This window comes from Anser cygnoides, chromosome 1 (assembly GCF_040182565.1).
Source record: "Anser cygnoides isolate HZ-2024a breed goose chromosome 1, Taihu_goose_T2T_genome, whole genome shotgun sequence".
Taxonomy (NCBI): domain Eukaryota; kingdom Metazoa; phylum Chordata; class Aves; order Anseriformes; family Anatidae; genus Anser; species Anser cygnoides.
The window spans coordinates 73965416-73988267 of NC_089873.1; the positions used below are offsets into that span (position 1 = coordinate 73965416).

At 40.5% G+C, this 22852-nt stretch overlaps 1 protein-coding gene across 1 annotated transcript in view; it reads right to left on the reverse strand.

Moving 5' to 3' along the window:
- Positions 1-22852, reverse strand: part of UPK3A (uroplakin 3A) — a 71969-nt gene that overhangs the window by 9252 nt on the left and 39865 nt on the right. Inside the window, 1 exon segment of the mRNA XM_067000052.1 lies at positions 700-793. Coding sequence (XP_066856153.1) covers positions 700-793 — 94 coding nt within the window.

Here is a 22852-nt window from a genome sequence, read left to right on the forward strand (position 1 = left end):
TTATATAAGAGCTCAGATTACAAAATTAATAATTACCTGCTAAAAATAGGCGAAGGGGAAAAATACCAGCAAGATTTTACAGAATAAATGGAGCTACCTTGATGCAACTGAACCAACTCCAGATTTACACTAATATCACTATTGTTACATTAACAAATCCATCTCCTTTATGAATATGCCATGGGCCCTTGAAATCTGTTTGAAATATGTAATCAAATGATTATAATGTAATTTCCTCTCCATATGTGTCTCATTTTGTTTAAAATTCTGCACATCAACTTTGTTGTGTTTGGTTTGACTTTTTCTTGCATCACTTCTGAGGGAGAATATTGAACACAGGAGTTAGCCCATATTTGCACTGCTATAGGGTAAGGTTGAATATTATTATTATTCATTATCACTTTGCAATGAACTCTGAGTCTGTGCTGGCATAAATACTCAGGTAAATCAGATTAAAAATACTCATGTAAATCAGAAAAAAAAAATATCTTACCCCTTCACCTTTAATTCCTAGGAATTTGATTTTTAACATTTGCACTAGGAGGGGTAGTTGTACAAACTTGGCATTCATCTGCTCAAGAGTGTTTTTGTCCCTTAAAGCACTAACAATGGTGCACAAAACCTGGGAAGCTTCTGACTCTGAAATAAAAGCATGGCTTGAAAACAGTGGAATCTCTTTCTCCATCACAAAATCAATACCTTCTCCAAACAGTGATTCCTGTAAAAGCAGATTCTGAGTTCCTTAGATGGTAACTCTTCTGGAGCAATCAGCAGTAGTCTTTTCTTTTCCCTTCTTAAGACAGAAAAGATACACATTATTTGTCTAAGTTAAATAAATAAATCAACACCAGGATATATTGAATGTCAGAGAAAAAGAAATATTCTATTTCATGGCATGCAAGCTACTTACATGTGGTACAGAATACTCTTCCATGCTTTATATCAAAGTGGTGCTCCCTCATTCACTTTCAAAAGGGTCAAAACAGATGAACAACAGAAAGAATATCAGTTTTAAAAATCAGCAAGTTAAGGCCAGAATCACAATATAAAATGTGGTTCAAAGGTATTTTTTTTTTCTTTTTTTTTTCTTTTTTTTAGATTCACAGCCATCAAGCAATAAATTCATCACTCAGGCAAATCTCTGCATGACCTTCTTGGAGTTTTGCCTGGATGAGGACTGTGGTACACTACTCCTTGGGCTGGTCATACAAATCGTTACTCGTGATTAATTTTACAACTGTCAGAAGTATGTCCACGGAATTACTCATCATAGAAAAGTTAATCAGGGGTAAAGGGGGTTACAAGATGACAATTTTAGCCATTATTTTTCATGAGGCTATTTTCTCAAGCCGTCATGGTTTAGCTGAGTGAGTACAAGGCCATCCTGTGCTGTGCTGGAATTCACCAGCCACATGTAAGGGGATGGATAACACTGCCCTTGTCCTGAGATTTTAAAATTGTTGGGTTTGGTCTATGTTCAAAAGAATCTCAAAGGTAGGAAAATAACATGACAATAAGTTCTCTCAGCTCCATCTGTGCCAACAGATGTGGCCTAAATTAGGACCAGATTCCATCCTTGCTTACACTCATGCAAATCCATTTTAACTCCACTGTAGTAAGGGGGCCTGGTCTGGATTTACAGGATGTTACCATGAACTTAATCTCAATATAATTATAGTGTTCCCTAGAGCAAGCATAAGAGAAGGAAAAAATGTAAATTTCTGTGTCTGTTTAAGTAGCAATGCCAATTTCCTTTCTCTTTGTTACCTTTTGGACAATTCTGTAGTAATTCACAGAAGCCTCCAGAGCCAGTTTTGAATTGGTGGAGATATGGGGAAAAAAGAAGTGTGTAAACCTGGCTCCCTAGGGCTGTGTGATGCCCATGAGGAGCTGGGGAGGATAGCATCCCAAATGCCTTGAAGCGTATGGAGTCCTCCAGGATCTGAAGTCCAAACCTTCTTTACATGTTCAGATGTGGACATAGTGGAGATAACCCTCCATACTCTGCTGTGCTCCACCTCTCTGGTCTGCTACGCAGGCTAAAATTTGTGCACTTGCAAGCAAACTTGCAAGCAGAGCTCCATGTAGAGAAATTAACAGTGCTTAACAAAGAGATTAAAAAACTTGGTGGTGACATCTACCAGTCAAGAGATAATCTAATCCAAAGGGTGAGAAAGACAAATAAAACCGAATCCATTTCAAAGACATTTGACCGTCATCACTGGTTGTCTGCAAAGCTATTATTAGCTTGCAATTTCCTGCAAATATTCTGGTGGGTGTAAATCTTGAGGAAGGAGCTGAAAGAGGAGAGGAGTAAAGCCTTTGTGAATTCATTTTTCAAAAGCTTTCCATCAATAAGGGAGATCTGAAAGGGAGTGCAGAGATGGTTAAAAAAATGTTGATAAAACAGGCGATCAGGGTTTGGGAGAGTGGTGGAGCGCCAATACATAAAAAATGGGGAAGTACAGAGATACAACAAAAAAAGTCTTGAAAGTGAGGAAAGGCTGGAATGTGGAACAATGGAAGAGTTTCTCCTTCTGCCCAACCCCTCCACTTCAGACCATCTGGCAGATCCGTAACCACCTCTGCTGCTCAGTCTTGTGCATCACTGGGCCTGCAGAGGCTAACTGCAAGGAGAGCAGCTGTAGTGCTGCAGGTCTGAGAAGGACATTTGTCCATTTGAGAGTCATGCTGAAACCAAAACATCAGTTCTCCGAGGTTATTAGGCTGCCACCACGGACTTCAGAAGTGGTTGTTCTGGGAGCTAGTATTAACATTGTCACAGGCAGTATCTGGAAATCCTGGCAATGGAAACTTTCATTTATTGCTATATAACTTTCAGTCACTAGCACACTGTATTTATATCATAGGGCTGTAGATAAAAAGGTGAAATTTCCGATCTACCCAAAGCAAAAAACTTCTCACTGAAGCAGGAGGTGAAATAGCTTTTATGACATTTCTCTCTCAAAGTCATCCCAGAATATTTTGAGAGTAGGAGATTTGTATCTCAAGCTCTGCTGCACAAAGGCCACATGGATGCCTGGTACCCTTGTGCAGTTCTGTAATTTCTTTGATGTTTCTTTGGCTTCCTGGAGAAGTATTTCTGTCCTTTGTTGTCGCCACAAGGGACATACACTTCAGATCTTGAAATCTACACACCTAGCAACATAGACTCAGGATTCATTTTCAGGGTCTCTCTTCCTCCTTTCCTAATAAAGTCCCTTAGCATTTATGGATCTCAGGATGAGCCCTGCAATGCTAAAAAGGGACCAAAGTGATGGAGATAAGCCCCATCCTACATTCGCTCTGCACAGGAACAGACTTACGTGCTGAGTGGGGGTCCCCATCTGTGCAAAGATCTGAGCAATATGACTCACTGAGCCACTGATCTCCTTAAATCAAACATCTTTAATGTGTCCATAAGGAAATAGAAAGGTTCAGTTATAAAGATGAGATCGTGGAACTTATTTTATCATCTGGTGACAATTAATTCTGTGCAAACCTGAAAGATGAAGCAGTGGAAACATCAGGACTGGGAAAGCAGCTTTCTACACAGGGAATCAGGGCCACACCATTGTCAAATATAAATTGGCATGGCTCCATTGAGATGAATTTCTTACTAACAGAACTGGTCCCCTCAGAAATCATGTACAAGACCTTATTGCTGCAGCAAACCCCAGACAATCTCAGACTAGTGGAACATCTGCAGCTCGGAGGAGCCAGGGGTTAAAATGGAAGGCCCCTTTGTTACACAGAAGTTAGTGTTTTCTTTGCTGAGGAAATGTCTTACCATCTACAGATATCTGCTTGAACTTTAATCTCATACTGCTGAGAACCACTAAGAAGTACTCCTGTTTAAGAAATTCCTGGGCTTATGTGATGGTAGAGATGTCCCTAATAAAAAGCAAGCACCCTTTGTTTGCTGCAGCCTTCTCAGAACTGCCCCTTGTGAGGGATTGTTCATGCCAGGCAGGTCCATATAGGTCAGTCCCACATTTCTGCACTTACAAATGGTGATAATAATAGTTTCCTGCTCCACTGTTGGTTGAGGAGCTTGTTCTAAGCAGAAGTTACAATGAGGAGTCACTGACGTAGAAGAAAGGGAAGATAAAATGTCATCGGCGATTCAGAGGAACTGGATAATTGTGTTATATCTATGACCAAGTGATATGGTTTTTGATGAAGAACTAAGCAAAGATGACAGAGGATGGAGCTGCAAAAGTAACTTTACTGTGTTGGCACGACATTGGTGAATGCGATGGCCCTTTCCCTGGCTGGTGAAAGGAAGCAGCCCTTTCCAAGTGGTGAGTGTAATCTCTCACCTTTGTCCTCAGAATGGCCCAGAGTATTTGTATGATGGAGTGCTTTTAATTTAAATTAAATTAAAAACTTAGCTTTCTGGATTTGCATCCAAGAGTGAATTTTAATGACATGGAACTTAATTAATATTTGAGGTTTAGGAGGGATCTCTGTGTAATGGCTGGAGTGTAGGCTCTTTACTCACAGAGATTGTATTAGTGCTTGGAACACCCCTCTAAATCTAGAGTCCTGAAATATCCCTTCATGGAACCATTTGAGTACCTTTGAGACTCGGCTGAACTTCAGCGCAGTGGCTGTGGTTTTAAATGAATGTGAAGTACAACACAACCAGGCTCCTGTGCTGAGCATTGTGCCAAATTCCACGGCGCTCACAACCATGTAAAAGTTTTCTAACAAAATGATGAATTAGGGCCATAATATCATAATTGTACATTGAAAAAGCCTTACATTAGGACTTCCTTTACTCACTGAATTGTAACCCCACCAGTTTATTAATTGTTCCCAGGAGGAAAAAAATTATACGCTGTTCTGACTGCAGTCTACAGGTTGTAGCTGAAATACTTTAAGCTGAATTCTGATAGATGCTGTTTGAAGATTACAGCCAGATAAATGCTAAAACAGAACTACCCGTAAGAAAGAGGTGTATGAATTAGATGTTGCCTAGTCTGGATCTTCATTCTTCAGACAATATCACAGAAATACCCCATTCAGTTGCTTCCCAAGAAGAGTAAAATTGTTTTGTGAAACAATTCTGGTATACAGGTCCCTGGTCTTCGTATCTGTGGTTCCAGTGCAGACTATGCACAGAGATGGAGTAAGCTACAAGGGGGGCACTGAATGTCCATCTGCTGCTAGTCAGAATTTGTTCTATACAGTGCTCATATGCCTGGTTACTTGTAGTTCTCTGTAAAATTTACATATAGGTTCCTACTGATAAAGTTTGAATGATCCAGTTTCAGCTCTGTTCCTCTTTATATATTATACAAACTGTTCTTCTGAGTAGTGACTTCTTGTTCAGCTCTTGACTTGAATGAAAGCTGTAAGAACTTGTCAAGCAGGAATGCTGCCAGTCCTGTATTGAATAATCTGTAAGCCAATGAACAGCATCAGAAGATCGCTTATTTAAAGAGCTCATTCTCATGGTCTAATAACAGGATATACAGCAACTTCTCAAAGCCATCCTCCTTTAAAGAATTGTCCCAAATGTATCATGATGCACAAATACAGCTGGAATATGACTAGAACAAGAAATCTGTGGAAAATTTGCATTTAGGAAATCTTGCATTTGGGAAGAAGTGTCGTGATGCAGTCAACTATTGTGAATCACAATTGCCTTTAGAGAAACACTTGACTCAACTGTGTTTTTATGGTTTCTAGTTTAACACGGTGTTTATAGTTTCAATTTAACATAAATTGAGGTACTTCACTGTTTTTCTACAGTTCCTGTAGGATTATCTGTATGTTGGATATGCTTAGCTGTAAATAGCTTTGGTCAGTAACTGAAGGCTGAAGAAAAGCCAATCTTATACTACAAAACATTTGCAAAAATCCATCCCAGGATAATTTCTGACACTGAAAAGTGAAGCAGCCACTCGAGAAACAATACTAAAAAAAAATGAAGAAACTTCTCCTGATTCATGTGCTTCTGATGATCTGAAGTTTCAGCTGATTTTACTGGCAAATATAAGTTAATAATTGATCACAGGCAGGATTCAGTGTAAATAGTTGCTGGAGGAGCGATGCAATATATAAAGCAGTATTAGAATTTTAGCTATGCTGGTGTGAGTTCCTTTGCCATCAACAGGGATAAACCCACAGTCCTGTAAAGAGAGGAGAAGTTAAATTCCAATTTTATTTATCAAAAAAAAAAAAAAAGATTATCTGAAAAAAGCAAGCATTGCTTGCTTTAGACCGATATCTAAATATGAAAACTGAGGCATGTAAACTACAAGGACTTGACTTGTGTTACAGTAGTAAAGAAAACCCAGGTCTCTACTCTCATGGCTCCTAATCCAATACCTAATAGACTGAGCTAAGTTTTTTTACTTAACTTGATAGACAGAAGCTTGTTTTTCTTATATAAAGCTACTTAAGCCTTCTCTTTCTCCTTTCAAGGTGCTCTAAGTGGGACTCAGTAAGAGATGTTTTGTTGTAATCTGCTTTCTAAACTTAATTTCTAATTGCCTATCTTGTCCTCATCTCCAGTCTGCCCACCGCTGCAGTCCACTTGTCTCAGCTCTCAGTTGTTAATTACTCCCTCAAAGAAGAGTTGCTTTGTGGCTAGGACCTGGGTTGAGGATCCAAAAGATTATGTGGGGTTAGGGACTCCCTCTGAAAACAACCTACTGAATTTCCGTTTTTCAGCTGCCCACTTATAAAATAGGAATAAAGATATTCCTCCCACAGCTTTTGGTGTTCCTGTCTATTCAGACTATATGTGTTTGCGGGGAAAGATTATTCTCTATTATATATATATATTGGCTATTTTAGCTTTTCAAAGAAGAATTAGGCTTCAGTGTAATACAATTCACTAGTCAGCTCTGGGTAGGCAGAGAATGCAACCCTCAAGCTCACTTTCAGTTTCCAAGTGTGTACACAGAACCTCTGGAAAGAAAGCCCTCAATGAACAGCTTGTCATACATACAAGCTATCAAAATAATTTAAATACATCTAGCCTGCAAGAATGAACTTTACATGAACACAGCCTAAACAGATATTCCTGCTCAGGAGCTGAGACCCAACTATTTTATTTCTGTGCACACACCATTTTGTAGCGTGACAGGGCTTGGTACTTCAGCAAGCTGTTTTCATTATTGCGACATACCATGAGCTCAAATTCTAGAGCTCAATGTTTAATCTATGCATATAAAAATATGCATGTCTTCATAGACCAGCTGATGAAGTACAGACTAGATAAGTGGACAGTGAGGTGGACTGAAATCTGGACAAGTAGAGGATTGTGACTGGCAGCATTAAATCCATGTGGAGGCCAGTCACTAATGGTGAACCCCGGGAGAGGAGACTAGGGCCAATGCTATCTAATATCTTCATTAATGACCCAGGTGATGGGGCAGAGCACACCCTCAGCACATCTGCAGATGGTACAAAACTGGGAGGAGCTGCTAACACACCAGGGCTGTGCTGCCGCAGATGGTACAAAACTGGGAGGAGCTGCTAACACACCAGGGCTGTGCTGCCTTTCACAGGGAGCTGGACGAGAAATGGACCAACAGGAATCTCATGAGGTTGAACAAAGGAAAGTGCAAAGTCCTGCACCTGGGAAGGAATAACCTTACACACCAGTACACAGGATACCAACAGGCTGGGAAGCAGCATTACAGAAGAGGAGCTGTAGCCCTGATGGACAAAAAGCTAACCCAGGCAGGACGTGCCCTGGTGGCAAAGGTGGCCAGCAACACCATGGGCTGCATTAAGATCATTGACAGATGATTGACAGCAGGTCAAGGGAGGTGATCCTTCCTCTCTGCTCAGCACTGGTGAGACGTCAGCATCACTGGGCTCAGTTCTGAGCTCCCCAGTACAGGAGAGAGATGGAGCAACAGGCATGAGTCCAGGGAAAGGCCACTAAGAGGGATAAAGGATTGGAGCACCTGGCATAGGAGGCTTACTGAGTGCTGCAGTTGTTTAGCCTTGAGAAGGGAAAGCTTGGGGGATCTGGTCAATGTGTATAAATATGTGATGGGAGAGCACCTATAGCAAGAAGGGAGAAAAAGAAAGAAGCATGTGGAAAAATAGCACCAAATGAAGATACTGGATGCTGTACTAAGGGGTGTCCATCAGCAATATAAACAATAGGCAATGAGAAAATGGCTTGCTCTAAGACTCATTCAAATGTTTAAGAAAAGCTATGTCAGGAAGGCTATAAACCAAGCATGATGTGAGTTCTATTTCTAAGTATATTGCAGTCAGGATAATCAGCAACCACGTCAGATTAGAAGATGCCCATGTGGAACTATGTGGACTGAAACTGCTGTAATCTAGACCAGAGACCAAGCAGACTGCCTGGATCCCAAAACCATGAACAAAGTGTGTAAAACTTCATTTGCAGACAAAAACATCATTCAACTTTTGACCCCCTGTGTGATAAAACTAAAGCAGATGATATTGAGAGCATGGATTCACCAAGGGAAAATTGTGTTCGACCAACCCTGTAGCCTTCTATGATGGCATCACCAGCTGGGTAGGTGGGGGGAGAGCAGTGGATGTAATCTACCTTGACTTTAGCAAGGCTTTTGATACTGTCTCCCACAACATCCTGCTAGTAAAGCTGAGAAAGTGTGGGATAGATGAGTGGACAGTAAAGTGGGTTGAGAACTGGCTGACTGGCTGTGCTCAGAGGGTGGTGATCGGTGGCGCAGAGTCCGGCTGGAGACCTGTGACTAGCGGTGTTCCCCAGGAGTCGGTGCTGGGTCTGGTCTTGTTCAACATCTTCATCGACAACCTTGATGAGGGAATAGTGTCTGCCCTCAGCAAGTACACCGATGACACAAAGCTGGGAGGAGTGGCTGACATGCCAGAAGGCTGTGCTGCCATTCAGCGAGACCTGGACAGGCTGGAGAGCTGGGCAGGAGCAAACCAAATGAGGTTTAACAAGAGCAAGTGTAGAGTCCTGCACCTGGGAAGGAACAACCGCATGTATCAGTACAGGCTGGGGGACGACCTGCTGGAGAGGAGCTCTGAGGAGAAGGACCTGGGGGTCCTGGTGGATGACAGGTTGACCATGAGCGAGCAGTGTGCCCTGGTGGCCAAGAAGGCCAATGGAATCCTGGCATGCATAAAAAGGAGCATGGCCAGCAGGTCAAGGGAGGTGATCTATTCTGTTCTGGTCAGGCCTCACCTGGAGTACTGTGTCAAGTTCTGGGCTCCCCAGTACAAAAAAGGCGGGGACCTTCTAGAAAGAGTCCAGCGGAGGGCCATAAAGATGATGTGGGGCCTGGAGCACCTCCTCTATGAGGAAAGGCTGAGAGACCTGGGTCTCTTCAGCCTTGAGAAGACAAGACTGAGAGGGGATCTTATCAGTGTTTACAAATATCTTAAGTGTGGGAGACAGTGGGATTTGGCCAACCTCTTTTCAGGGGTTTGTGGGGATAGGACAAGGGGCACTGGTCAAAAAATGGAGCACAGGAAGTTCTGCACCAACGTGCAAAAGAACTTCTTCACAGTGAGGGTGACGGAGTACTGGAACAGGCTGCCCAGGGAGGTTGTGGAGTCTCCTTCTCTGGAGATATTCAAGGCCCGTCTGGACGCCTACCTGGGCAACCTGCTCTAGGGAACCTGCTTTGGCAGGGGGATTCGACCCAATGATCTCTTCAGGTCTCTTCCAACCCCTACAGTTCTGTGATTCTGTGATATCTGCACCTCATTTTCTGTGCTGCTTTGGGGATTGATAGCAAACATCCACATACAGTGCCTGCTAGAGTGTATTCTGATATACAAATCTTGAAAATGAGGATGAAAATGTATTAAATAGACTTTGTCAAATGCATATGAGCTTTTCACCTTTTTCAATATAGCTGTAATTCTTGTTCTACCAGACGGACCAGAATTGTTCATTGCTGTCTTTTGCCTTTTACATTTTCAAGACATTTTCCCCTATCTTTGTTGTTAAATACTCAAGAGCAAATCACAGCTTCAAGAGGCCATTCCTGTTTGGTGGAATTATTCTATTTCAGCAGAGGTAATTCTGGAAGTTCAGCATCCCAGGTCATTATAAACATTAAGGAACCATGTGCTCCTCTAGCCTCATACTTTTAAAACTGGGCATGAAATTTAACCCAATTTTTCTTTCACAGTAACTAGCACAATGAATGTATCATTGGTGACTGGATTGAGATAATCACAGGTAATCAGTAAATTGCTGGGATTTACCAGCTTCCAGCTTGTCAGCTGAGCCATGAGAGATGGATTTTGTGGTCTCCCAGCCATTGTGGGGGAAAATGAGTTAACTTAAACCACTTAAGCTGCCATGTTTCATTACACAGCTTCAACAGTGTAAAAGCACATTACGCTGCCAGTCAATACATCTCATTTGATGAATAATAGAACATTAAAACAGGGGAACTTGAGCATTTATACATATGGATCACACATCAGTCACACTGGTAACTTGAAGAGAAAGGTTTGAGCAAGCTTAATTCATCTAGTCTTCAAGCTTAAAAAAAGATTACGTTTAGTTTAGCGCTTATCCAACCCAAAGACTTCCTATCAGTAGCTCTGCTTTTCTAGTATCCTGTCTGATAGTGGCAAGACTTAGGCAGATACAAAACCAAATTAACCAACCAAACAAACAAAAAGCTCCAAACTCATACTCAGAGATTTCCTTCAGGAAAGCTTAATTTTTATCCTTGCTTAAATTCATATAACAATTCTTCTGTTAACAAAGAATTGCACATCCCAAGGACAATTGCTTATTATAGATCTTTATTCCACCAAGCTTTCTGCAAGTGGATTTATAACCGTATAGGCCTAAAGTTTCCTCTTTAGAGTCAGTTCTACAAAATGCACAGGATGTATGGGATACAACACAGATATTTAATAAGAACCATGCAGCAGCTCAGGCATCTACAGCTGTGTTACAAAGACACAATCCTGCTTAGTCAAAGCAATTTTTCTACTAAAAACCTTCTCTAGTGATACTCACACTGACATGCTGGAATTTGTACAGCATGTTTAATACAGGTCTAACATAATCATGTGTGGCTTTCTACATTAAATAGTGAAGTACCTCACTAATCAGAGCAGCAAAAATGCATTTTAAAGTATATTATCTAACTAGTTTTATAAAAAGTCACTGCCACCATTCCAGCTGTGTTACAACATAGCAACAGATGGCTGTCATCTAGAAGGATAGCATCATAAATCCAGTGTCATAAATATGATTATAGAGCTAATGTGATAAGCTGAACCCAATGGAGCTACCCAAGTTTATACCAAGTGTTACATTTGTACTATCCTCCAAGCAGTAATCCTTCTTAATAGACAGTAGGCTCCTTAAATGTTCTGCAAACAATGAGAGGAAAAGGTGCAGGGAAGGGGACGGCAAATCTCTATTTTCTCCAAAGAGAAAGGTTTTATGAAAGACATTGTACAGCACACGTGAAGGAGACAGATTTCTCAGCACACATAAGGAACTTCCGTGAAAACTAACAACTGCCAGAAAACGAAACTCCTTCCATCCAAGAACACAGCATATATACATATATGTAACACGCCATACAGAAAAAAGTGCAAGCAAAGCCTTCCTGAGATTAAGTGTTACTCTGCATACACAAACCTTTCCTTGAGAATGGAGTGAAAAAGCAAATAAACCGCACATGCCAGATGTGCATTGTATTCCTTAGTGCCACTAGTAATTCTTTCAAAAGGACTCTTGAATAGGACAAAAGGGAACAGAGCAGAAGTTGCCGAAGAGACCTGAGGGGAAAAAAAATGGTAGTGGAAATGTTTGAAATCATAAGCATTAGACCCAAGCAAAAAGGTCTGTTATGCCAGAAACAGAAACAAAGAGAGAAAGTGCTCCATGACCCATGTGAAGAGAAAGCCAGCACATACCAAGTCAAGCAGGTTTTTCTATATTTTGTCAAAGTACCTTAAACATCCCAAACATGGGGACCTACACCTTTTAAGCAATAAGAAGAAAACAGAGAAGCAGCAAAAGCCTCCTAAGCTGCACTTCTGTGAGCACTGTCTGGCACTGAGGTTCCCTCTGTGTCCCTTTTTGCTGTCAGGGTGACGCTGAAGCGGTGCTGAGCCTTCAGCCAGGCTCTGGGAATGCACCCGTCCCAGTCAGTGCTGAATACAAGCAGTGCTTCTGTTGGTCGCATTTCAAAATTATAAGCAAGTCAGTCTGGTGGTGGGAGAGAAAAAGGAGAAAGGGCTTTTTTTTTGGAAAAAAAAAAAAAAAAGAAAGCTACAACAGTAATTAGAACTAAAACCCCCCACAAAAGCATTGAGTTGCGAATGCATTCATAGCCAAGGACAAGAGTTTGTAATTATATCATGTTCCCCTGAAACCACAATCAGTATCAGAATAGAAACAAAAGAATGCAAAAATTATTTGAAATTTTATTCTCTGTATACTATTCCCAGGTGTTGTACACCATCCAGAGACACTGCCTGCCCCCTCCTGCCACATTTCAGAGGTGGCTCCTCAGTGCCTCATGGCCACCCTTTCCTCTCTGCTCCACCACTTCTCAGCACCTCTCTGCCTGCTGGCACTGCAAGCCTGAGGCTCAGCTGTGTCTGAAGAGCTGTGGCAGGAGCTCCTGGGGTAGAACGAACACAATGCCCCTGTTTCTCTCCATGTCCTCAGCTTTGAGACGGGCTTTAGTTCATTTTTCCCCTATAGGCTTATCTGATATATAAGCTATATATCAGAATTTGACCTTTTGATTTTGTGTCTCAGCCTGCTTAGAAACAGCCTTTTTCTGATACTCTTCTGTCTCAGAGGGATCTGGGAATATCAAACTAACGAAGCATTGCATGTTGGAACTTACACTGCAATGACAGAATAGGTTAATACAACCCAGGAAAATCCCATATTTTTTCCAGAATAGTTTTTTTTTGATTGAAGCAATGAGGGCTTAATCTGAAGTCTTCTAAAATGAAAAAATCATGCATCCATCTTTAAAAATATTAGAATCTATAATTATTTGAAAAAAATGCACCATAACAGGTAGACTGTAATTCATCTTACCAGCATTGTGAAAGTTCTCAGCTAAATAAAAAACTGTCTCTAAGGAAACATATATACTTGTTTTTATAGGCCATATTAACTGCACTGATTCTTTTAAACATTTTTTTTTTGTTCTCTGAAATATTTATGAGCAAAGTTGGCATTCACATTAGCTTTTCATATTCTCCCCTCCCCACATTGCACCAAAATACCAGATGATGGAGAGGAGAAAACCTGAGCACTGACAACCCAGGGCTTAGTGATAGCGGTCTCTCACCTTTATACCACACTTTCTCATCCAGATGAAACGGGGCACTAGCCAACTTGCTTGACAAGCTAGTTTGGAATTCTTGAAAATGATCAAGGTTACAACAACTCGAAGGGAATTGTTTGTCAGTCCTAATTTAAGTGTGCATTTGTGTGTGACCAGGTGCATGCACTTATTTGATCTTATACTTCAGCCTGACCTGCAAGAACAGTTCTCTTGCCTGTCTTTGCGGCTCCTTTCAATCTTCCAGCTCTTCAGCTGAGATCTAAATTCATTGAAACTTGGGCTTCTAAATCTTTATATACAGAACTTTAATGAAATACAATTCTTGTTTTTGCAGCATGAGTCAAAGGGGTAAAAATAAATCACATATGAGGCTTATTTATCCAAGCCAAAGTATTTTTAATCTGTTTTACTACCAGTTGATTTTGGATATTGAGCTAGACAGAATTGCATTTTAGGACAAAAAGTCTTCCTGAAGTGAAATAATGTTTATGAATAGGCATATTATACAATACAAATAGTCAAATAACATGGGGAGAAAAAAAGCACATTGAATAAAAAAGTGCACGCACTCCATTGTTTATATTTTAAGTTGCTGCAATTTGTATTTATCTTTTTATTATATTTCAGCTGGACATAGAAATTCCATGAGGGATGCTGTCTTCACTGCACCAGAATCTATGCAAACAGAGAATACCAACCTCCACCCTGAAAAGCTTGCAATAAAAATAGGTAAGGAAAAATAGACAAGCAGAGTCTAGGTGTTACCAAACTTAATACCATTTTCTGAAATACTGTTGTCCCCTTGGTGACATTGTCAGAAAAGCCCTGGATGTCAAAGTGAGATTTGCTTTCCAAATGATCCCTGGGAATTAAGCTTTCTTCTATATACTGATTTATGAACAGTTTGACCCAGGCTCCTTCTTCCCCATGATAGTATGGTCTGTGGGGAAACTGTGCAGGCAGCACGCCTCTCCTTTCATGCAGTCTAACTCCATTACACCCTACAAGAAGACAAGGTGGTCTCTTTTCACCCAAAAATTCCTTTCCTCCAGCTAAAGCTTATGAGTTACTCAGAATAGCACAGGACAGTTTTACACCATGCATGGAGAGAAACACATAATGTTCATTATCCATTGTCTGTGCACAAGGGAAATATTTTTATTGATACACCCCCTGATTTCAGTCTTGACCTCATTAATCTGCCTTTTCCTGAGGGCCCATTTCTCCTGTCTTTCTGAATAAACCCTGAAGATGGCAGTGATCTAACTTGGAAGGCAGTACTTGCAATTGCTCTTATTGCTGGAATAAAAGCATAACAGAAGTAGATGAATTATGGCACAGGGATTCTGAGAACAAGTGCTCCTAAAGTGCCATTTTCCCCTTGGTGGTGTCTTATGCATCTGCAGGTGCATACTTCAAGAAATATACACTGACTATGTGGTCACAGCTGATGAAAGGTCTGCTTGTTATTGTTGCACTTGCAGAAAATTAAGCACTTCAAGCTTCTTAGTGTTCCTTACAGAGTTTCAGACAATTAAGAGATGTGGAATAAAAGCTTAGAAGGGGAGTTGTCTTCAGATAATGAATGCCTAGTTGAGAACTAGGAAGCAGGGCAATAAAAAAATATAATCAGAAGATCCTAACAACCAGGACTGTTATTGCATTGCTTAATCACTGCACTTAAGTGACTTAGTTCTGTCTTTCATTAAACATAAGCCCTGACATAGTACTATATTAGTAATACAGCAGAATATCAATTAGTAACTCTTATTTTACTTGTACAACATTTTATATGATTTATGTCCACTGAAGTCAATGTGAATTTTTTTCCATGGCTGATGGATTTAGCCTCTCTGGATATCTTTCAAGATATCCTACAGAAAGAAAATGTCACTGTACTTACTCGTGGTTGAAGTGAGAAATGCAGCACAGTCACCAGGTCAGAGAGAGAGTTGGGAGTGAAACCAATAAAATGTTTATCGACATCATAAGCACCTTGAGTAGGATGTCCATAACATTAATAGCATTGGCAATTTGAGATAGGGAGGACTAAATATTTATCAAGTGAAGATAGAGAAGAAATACAGATAAAGAGCACTGTTACTATCCCATTAAGAATTAAACCATCTTTCTCTGGCTTAGATTTAATCTAGCATGAGACACCAACCTGTACTGAATTTGCACTTTTAAATTGCAGTGCCCTTACCAAGTTCGTGGTAAGGGAAGCTGACATTTTACAGTGGGGTTAGGTAACGATTGGCAAAATAAATGTTGTTTGCAGAACTGCATCTGAAAAAAAAACAAAACATTTTGGTATACAGTTTTCATTATCACTCACCATATGAACTTGGTTGCTGATGCACCCAGCTACACAGTCCACAGAGGATATTACCTGAAAGTCCCATAGACAGTGTGGGTTTGTATCACAGCTGTATGAAGCTGAAAAGCGCTGTTGCCATTTTACAGCTGCAGAGTCAATGCACAGAGTAAATTGACAGGCATGCAGGAGGACAGCACAGGAACTAAGGGGATGGCAATGGAACCAAACATGTCTCTTCTTCCATCCCTCATCAACTGTGAGATGAGTAGGCAAGAGGCTGACAGTGAAGGTGATGTACCAGAGATCTTTCTGCCTTGGATGCATGGCTGGCATACTGCTAGAAGCCCAGAGGAACTCTGAGATGCTCCCAAGCTGTTCAGCTGAGAGGTGACAGCTTGCCTCTGTAGGAGGTAGTAACCAGCCAAGTTGGAAAATTAAGGGGGACCAGGAGCTCACAGCCTCTAACTCACACTGCTGCTTCTTTCAAGATAGTGCAGGCACCTATTCCTAGGCACCAGCAGCCCTGTTGTGACATCCAAATATCAGCCACATGCCAAGCTTGGCACTGAGGCCAGAAGTGCCCCAGCCCTTCCCTGGAAAATTGGCACGCTTTCCCAGTTTGAACCCACATAAGGGGGACAGCTGGAGAGAAGGCTGCAAGGTCGCTGTGAGACCCAGTGCTTGGAGTAGATTGCCATCGGCAGCAGGTTTCAGGAAAAGTGGCCCCCATCACCCAAATCTCTGCCTGCATTAGCGGCAGACAGTAGGCTGGATGAGTCACAGCATGAATAGAGGCTGTTGGTACTCGTGTACACTGCTGTTTTATTCTTGCTTGCATTCACAGCAAGATACTTTGCACCATCTCTAACTCCAGGCTACATATCAGTGCCCAGCTGCTCCCTCAGGGTTGGGGGTACCATGGCCAGCAGGGAAGGTTCCTCACCAGCCAGATCCCACCCCATAGCCCCAGGAAAGACAAGCAGCACAGGTCTGCAGCCAGGATCCCAGGGTCCAGGTCACCAGACAGGGTCACAGTCAGGGTCACAGGAGGTCCAGTATCCAGCCTGAAAATCAATCTCCATGGTTCAGATTGACAGGGTTGGTCATCAAAAAAGGCCATAGCTAGGCTGAAGATCAACCACACAGCTCATAAAAAGGTCAAAAACCCAGGGCTGAGCTTAAATAGACCAGGGTAAGGGGTGTGGTGGTGGGGTTCCAGGTGAGGCTTGCAAGGGATATTAAGGCCTATCAATGCCCTCAGGGCTTTGATGCTTCAGTAGAGCTGCCTCTGTTTACAGGGACAATGAAAAAGCATTAAGTTTGAAAGATGCTATGCTGGTATTATTATTTTTATTTTTTAATGTTTCTTAAATGTTTCAATTTAGAGGTTTACATAGAGAACAAAAACTATATATTTTAAGTGAAAGAGAAATACACACTTTAATCATGTACCACTTTGTTTACTTACTTAAAGCTGCTATTACCCTAGGAGAATAAGAGAGGAGAAAGCCCATGCCTCTCTTGGAAACCCATATTCAGTAAAGTGGGAACATTTCAACACATGTGATTGATTTATACTTCAAGAAAATGAATGATTATTTTTTTTCCTCCCCACTCCTAAGCTGCTTGATTGGAAAGTAATTGCTCTGCTTTCAGGAGGCAAAGACAGTTACAGATCCAAGGCTTATGTCAAAGCTGGTAGCCTCAATGCCACATCAAAGTCTCACAAAGGTGGCTGTGAGTGAAACCAGATAAATGCGATGATAGTCAGCATGAGCACTGGCCAACTGAGACAATATTTATATATCTGCAGGGAGTGTATTTTATTCAGTGTTTAGAAGGTGGTCATTTGATCAACCAGAACTTGAGTTTGTTTGGTGGGGATGAAGGGGTGGCAGAGCTGTGAAGGTCCAACCAGATGTTCTGGTTGAAGACTCCAGTGCTATTTCTTACTCCCTGTTGCCACCTAGTGAATTCGAAGGTGATTTTTTGACTGCCGTGCATTTGTTTTGTTTGTTTGTTTCTCATTTGAGATTTTTGTTTATTAGCTTGTTTTCTGAAACAAAAATAAAACAAAGGGAAAGCTCAGGAAGTGTAACCATTGCAGGTAAGGAATGGAAAGAGGCTTTGCTGGCAGATTTTCAGGTATGATACTTTTATGTATGTCCAAGCAGGCAAACTCATGGAAGCTCTCCTGTGCTCCTGGACTGACAGACTTTTATTCATATTTTTCTGAGTTCAGACTAGTTGCCTGGTACCTCACCATTACACTAGAATATGTTATTGCTTCTTATTCTCCTAGTGCAATAAGCTTCCTTCTCATCAGCCCCTGTACCTAGCTTATTTTGCCTTCTTTCTTCTTCGTCTCTGCTTCTATTCCCCTTCGTCCTTTCAAATCTTGGTCTTCATGCTGTCTCCCTCCCACTCAGGACCTCTTCTCCAAGTTGTGTTTGGGAACTAAATATCTCCTTCAGTATCTGTGATGTATTTTGGCAGTAAAAGTGAAACTCCCATATGATCGGTCCTAATCCTGACACCAGTCATGGTCCCTGAAACATCAGAAAAGAGCCGTGATACAAGGATAACTTCTGGCTAGGGTGAGAAACTGGGTCTTGGGAATTTAGTTCAGTTCCCGAATCTCTTCTAACTTTTTGTCTGACTCAAGCAAGTCACTAAATTGTCATGTGTTTCAGCTGCTCTCTCCTGACAATACCTCGTCTTAATACTTTGCATTTTTAGTCTGCTTTTATTATAAATAATGTGGCAATATGAATTAGATGTCAACAGAACATGTCAACTGATAGAGTATCCTAGTATCTCATGTACAACGAACAACCCCCTGCACTAAAACTAAGCTTAGTTGATTTCTCCATGCCTTTTTTTGTTACTGGCTCTCTTTCCCTTGTTTGTTCCGTTGTTTTCCTTATACTGTGAAGTTCACAAGGGTGACATGAAATACATGGTAGGTAAAAAAAACTTCATTTCTGCTCCTTAGTAAAATAAGAATCATTACTCCTCACAGTTTGGCAACATTTCTGTTGCAAATAGCAACCTTATTGATTTGCATTGACACCTTCGAGGTTCTTGGAGGTTTCTAAGATTGCATTTTACACAGCAGTAATTTGATCAATGAAAGAAAGATCTCAACAAGGTAATTCTCCCAATAAACACCCCTTGTTCAATTTAATACTAGATGAAGAAATAAATTACGGACTGAAATACTTGAAAATCTTAGAAGAAAAATAATCACCCCATCAAAAATGCAAACTGATTTAACTGTACCTTTGGAGGGGAGATTTAGTTGTAGAGGTGCTTCATTTACAAAGTGCAAAAGAACTGCTGATTAGAAAAAACAGTAGACTTAAAAGATCATTTTTCTCAAAGCACACATTTATTTTAGGAGAACAGTCTTTCTGGAATAGCACCTGAGGCCAAGAGAATTTTTAGCTAAGGTCAGAGTATTAATAGTGTAGTTCCAAGGCATTTTACAGCTAAATATTTCCAAACTCAATATTTATATATGGTTGTGTCACTGTTACATATAAAAACATCCTGGAACACATTCAGCTTCATAAAAAGGTCTGTAAGGTAAGAACTTAGGCATTTTTGAGGCACACCGAGGACATCTTATCTACAGGCATGTTACAGTTATGTGCAGGCATTTATTATCAAGAAGTATATAATAGTTCTCTAATTTCATTTGCACATAAGAATTTCTTCCCCAGTGTTACATAAGTATTGTTGACAGTAGTATGAATGAGAATAGCGGAAAGCTGTCATTTATGACAGGGAATGGACTCTGCTGATAAAATTGCAAGTGACACTAAAATTAACAAAAAGGTATAAAATGACAGAAGTAAAGCAACACACAAGCTGACCTTGAAGGCTTAGTAAAATGCATAGCCAGATGTAAATGTTATACTTCTGAACAAGGAACACAAACCTTTGCTATGGATAGGGGAACACGAAGCTTCAGATCTCCCTCTGAGACGGACTGAAAAGTCACAGTGAGGAATAAACTGACCCAGAATGAGAAAAATGCTATTGGGATAGTGAGATAAAAATGACTAATGTCATCCTTCATGAGTGGAATGGGAGATATATTTACTAAAAATTTAAGGCAACATGATGAAGATCACTGGAAGCAATGACGTCTGGAAAAAAAATGTATATTTCTTATGGCAAAGATTTCAGCTTGTCAAAACATAATGCCTGAAGAGAGCACTTGCTTACAGCGTGAAGTACCTCGATAGGAAGCATAGACTAAGTACTGTAATCTGTTACTTCCATTTAAGAGAAAGGCAGGAAGAAGTGAGGAAGGAAAATGAACCCTGGCAAACACAAATGAAAAACTTAGCATAACTTTCTAAACATAAGCAGGAACTAATTGAACAAGCCACAACAAGTGATGTACTAATTAATTATTAGTAAATTCAAGTCATTATTGGATAACTGCAAGGTACTAAGCAGAAGTTACTTGGGTAATGCGGTAGTGGTTGAAAAGTCGTGTCCCATGACACAGAGTGAGACTGAATCATTTAATGCTTCCTTCTGGTCTCAAACTTTAAGATATCGAGTTTAAACCGCACATTCTGAACATAAATAATTTTCAGATTATCTGAGAACAGTGACGTTTAACCAGTGTCACCCCTTTTCCAGACACTTTCCTGTGTTCCAAGTGTTATAAACTAGAATTTATACTGCTATAGATATTATTCTTCAGACTTTAACCTTTAATATTCAGAATTAATTCCTCCATAATATAGATTCTATTTTTACTTAGGGGATTTATTTCACTGCAATTTGCTTCCATCAGTATAACTGAGTTTCTTTTGAATTAGGCAATAGCTGTCCTATAACTACCATCATTTTTATTTTCCACTAATTAAGATTATTAGATGTATAGATATTTCCTAACAAAGCAAGGAAACCTAGCCTCAGTTTTCAAGAGAAAATCTTTGATTGTAGGAGAGGTCTTCTAGATAAGGTTTTAATGTACCTTTATAGGAAGAATCTTGAATATGTTGCATATAAAAATGGACTTAAATTAGATGGAAAGATAATGAAAGAGTAGACTCTCAAATGGGAGTGAGGTGAGGTACTTACTGTCACATTACGACTCTCGTATCCAGTATTCTCTCTCTGCCTTTTATCCTATCTTTCTGTCAGAAGCGGGGAAACGTGTCTAAGTCGTACAGAAGAAAATTATTCACTGATGTGACATCAATAGAAAGTTACTATTTTGTACTCGATTTTTTTTTCTCCTCTGGTTCTTTAGTTTTGGTGAAGGAGCTCCTAACTGGAATGAAATGGCAATGGCTCCCTCTAGTGAATTGAGCTCCAACACACACGCAGGTGTGTAGCCACCGGGACTCTCCTTTTCTCCTTTTTTTTTTTTTTCCTGGAACATCTCTAAAATTCAGATCCAGTACTATCAAATAGGAATTGCAAAATAAAACACTCAGTTCTAAATCATTAGAAAAATGACTAGAAAAGCTTAAAATTCATTCGTATCTAACCGTATGAAGCTGTATTCTTTATGTTGTGCCAGCATGGCTTTGGGCCAGTGAACCAAGCCATTCTCCTACAGCCAATATGCGAAACCATCCAGCTTCGTGATCTGGCACTGATAAGAACTGGCTTGAGGAGGAGTCTGCAGGTGCTCCAGTTAGGCTCATATTTTGCCCTCCCTCACAAACAACAGAGGGTCAGGCCCAAGGGACCTCAGTTCCATTTTTCCTTCTCTGGAAAGAGGGGAAGGAGTCCAAAAAGTAATAAAGGAAAAGATTTTTAGCAGAGGCTGTTAAACTGTGATGCCTAACCATCAGCATCTCAAGGACTCCCTCTGCCTTTCAGATTGTTCAAGTGCACAACCTGTTCTCTCTCTCATGTCAGCTAATATTGCCTCTCTTTTTCCACTCTTTACAGGCCTTGAGCCTTCCTTTTGCTCAATTTCTGCAAATAACATGTACAACAGTAACTAAAGAGAACTGGTGTTTCTGTTTGTCTTTCAAGATTAAGTCCTGAAAGAAAGCACCAGTTACTCTGGACATAGGAGTATGAATTGTGTCTTCATGACTATTATCATTTGTGCTGCTTTTAACTCCTCTGGAAATCTTATAATGTGGCTATAAATACAGAAAGCTTTCAAGTTATTTTATTGGTTTTCCCTTCTGAATTGATATTAGTAGTTAATATTACTTCCTGCAAGGTACTGAATGACATACTCCATGTAAAGCAGTCATAGAAAGCTAATTTTCCCCTGATTCTGGGGCAGAAGACAGTAGCTAATCTAGAAATAATATTGCCCACACTTAACTGCCATAATCTCTAAGGCTAACAAAGTAATTCTGAGCTTTGTCCCAGAGAGGGGTATAAATGTCTTTACCACCCACCAGCACCATTCAACAAATGATTCTGTGGCATCTTTGGTAAGGGATGCACAATTTGAGTGTGACTGTGACTATGGATATAGCAAGACTCACCCATCCTTCTTGTGTGGTATTGGACAAAATTAAGCACATTGAAACTTAAAATTTCTTGGGCCGCCTTGCCCACTGTGGGGAGGGGAAGACACATGGGAGAGGTGGAAGAGAATCTGAGGGCTGAGATTCCAGAAAATGCTGAGCCGAGTTATGCAGTTAATGTTGAATGAGGAGTAAATTAAATACAACATAAACTTGGTCTTTTTCTTAACATATGTGTACAGTAACATTTTTCACCTTGAATTAGGTAGTAAAGTAGCTTCTATTAAAGCCAGTGAGGAAGGAAGGAAATCACATGAGCAGTGTTGTTGTCAACTTCAAAGAGATTACAGAGTCTGCAAAGAAAAGACTGAATTATAAATCTTTAACTCAAAGGTTATTTTTCCCTTTATCTATGACTACGAATCTTGGAAATCCAGTTTTCTGAAAAATCTTGGAATACCTTTTGAAGGCAAGTACTTCAGGAAAAGTGAAGTATTTTCTGTGAATATAATGAATTCCTGGTAAATATTGAGATTGCCACATCAGCTTTACCCAGAGAAGACCTGAGACACAAGGGAAGAGAAACCGAAGTATCTACTGTGACAAGTATGCCTTTGGGCAGTCCAAGAATAGAAGGAAAGAGGTCAGTCAAGAGTTCTTCCCTTGAACAATACTGAGGAAGGGAAACTATTGATTTCAGTCCCCTAGAAAACTGTAATGGGTTTACGTGGCAAGGTTTTGGTAGCAGGGGGCCATAGGGGTGGCTTCTGTGAGAA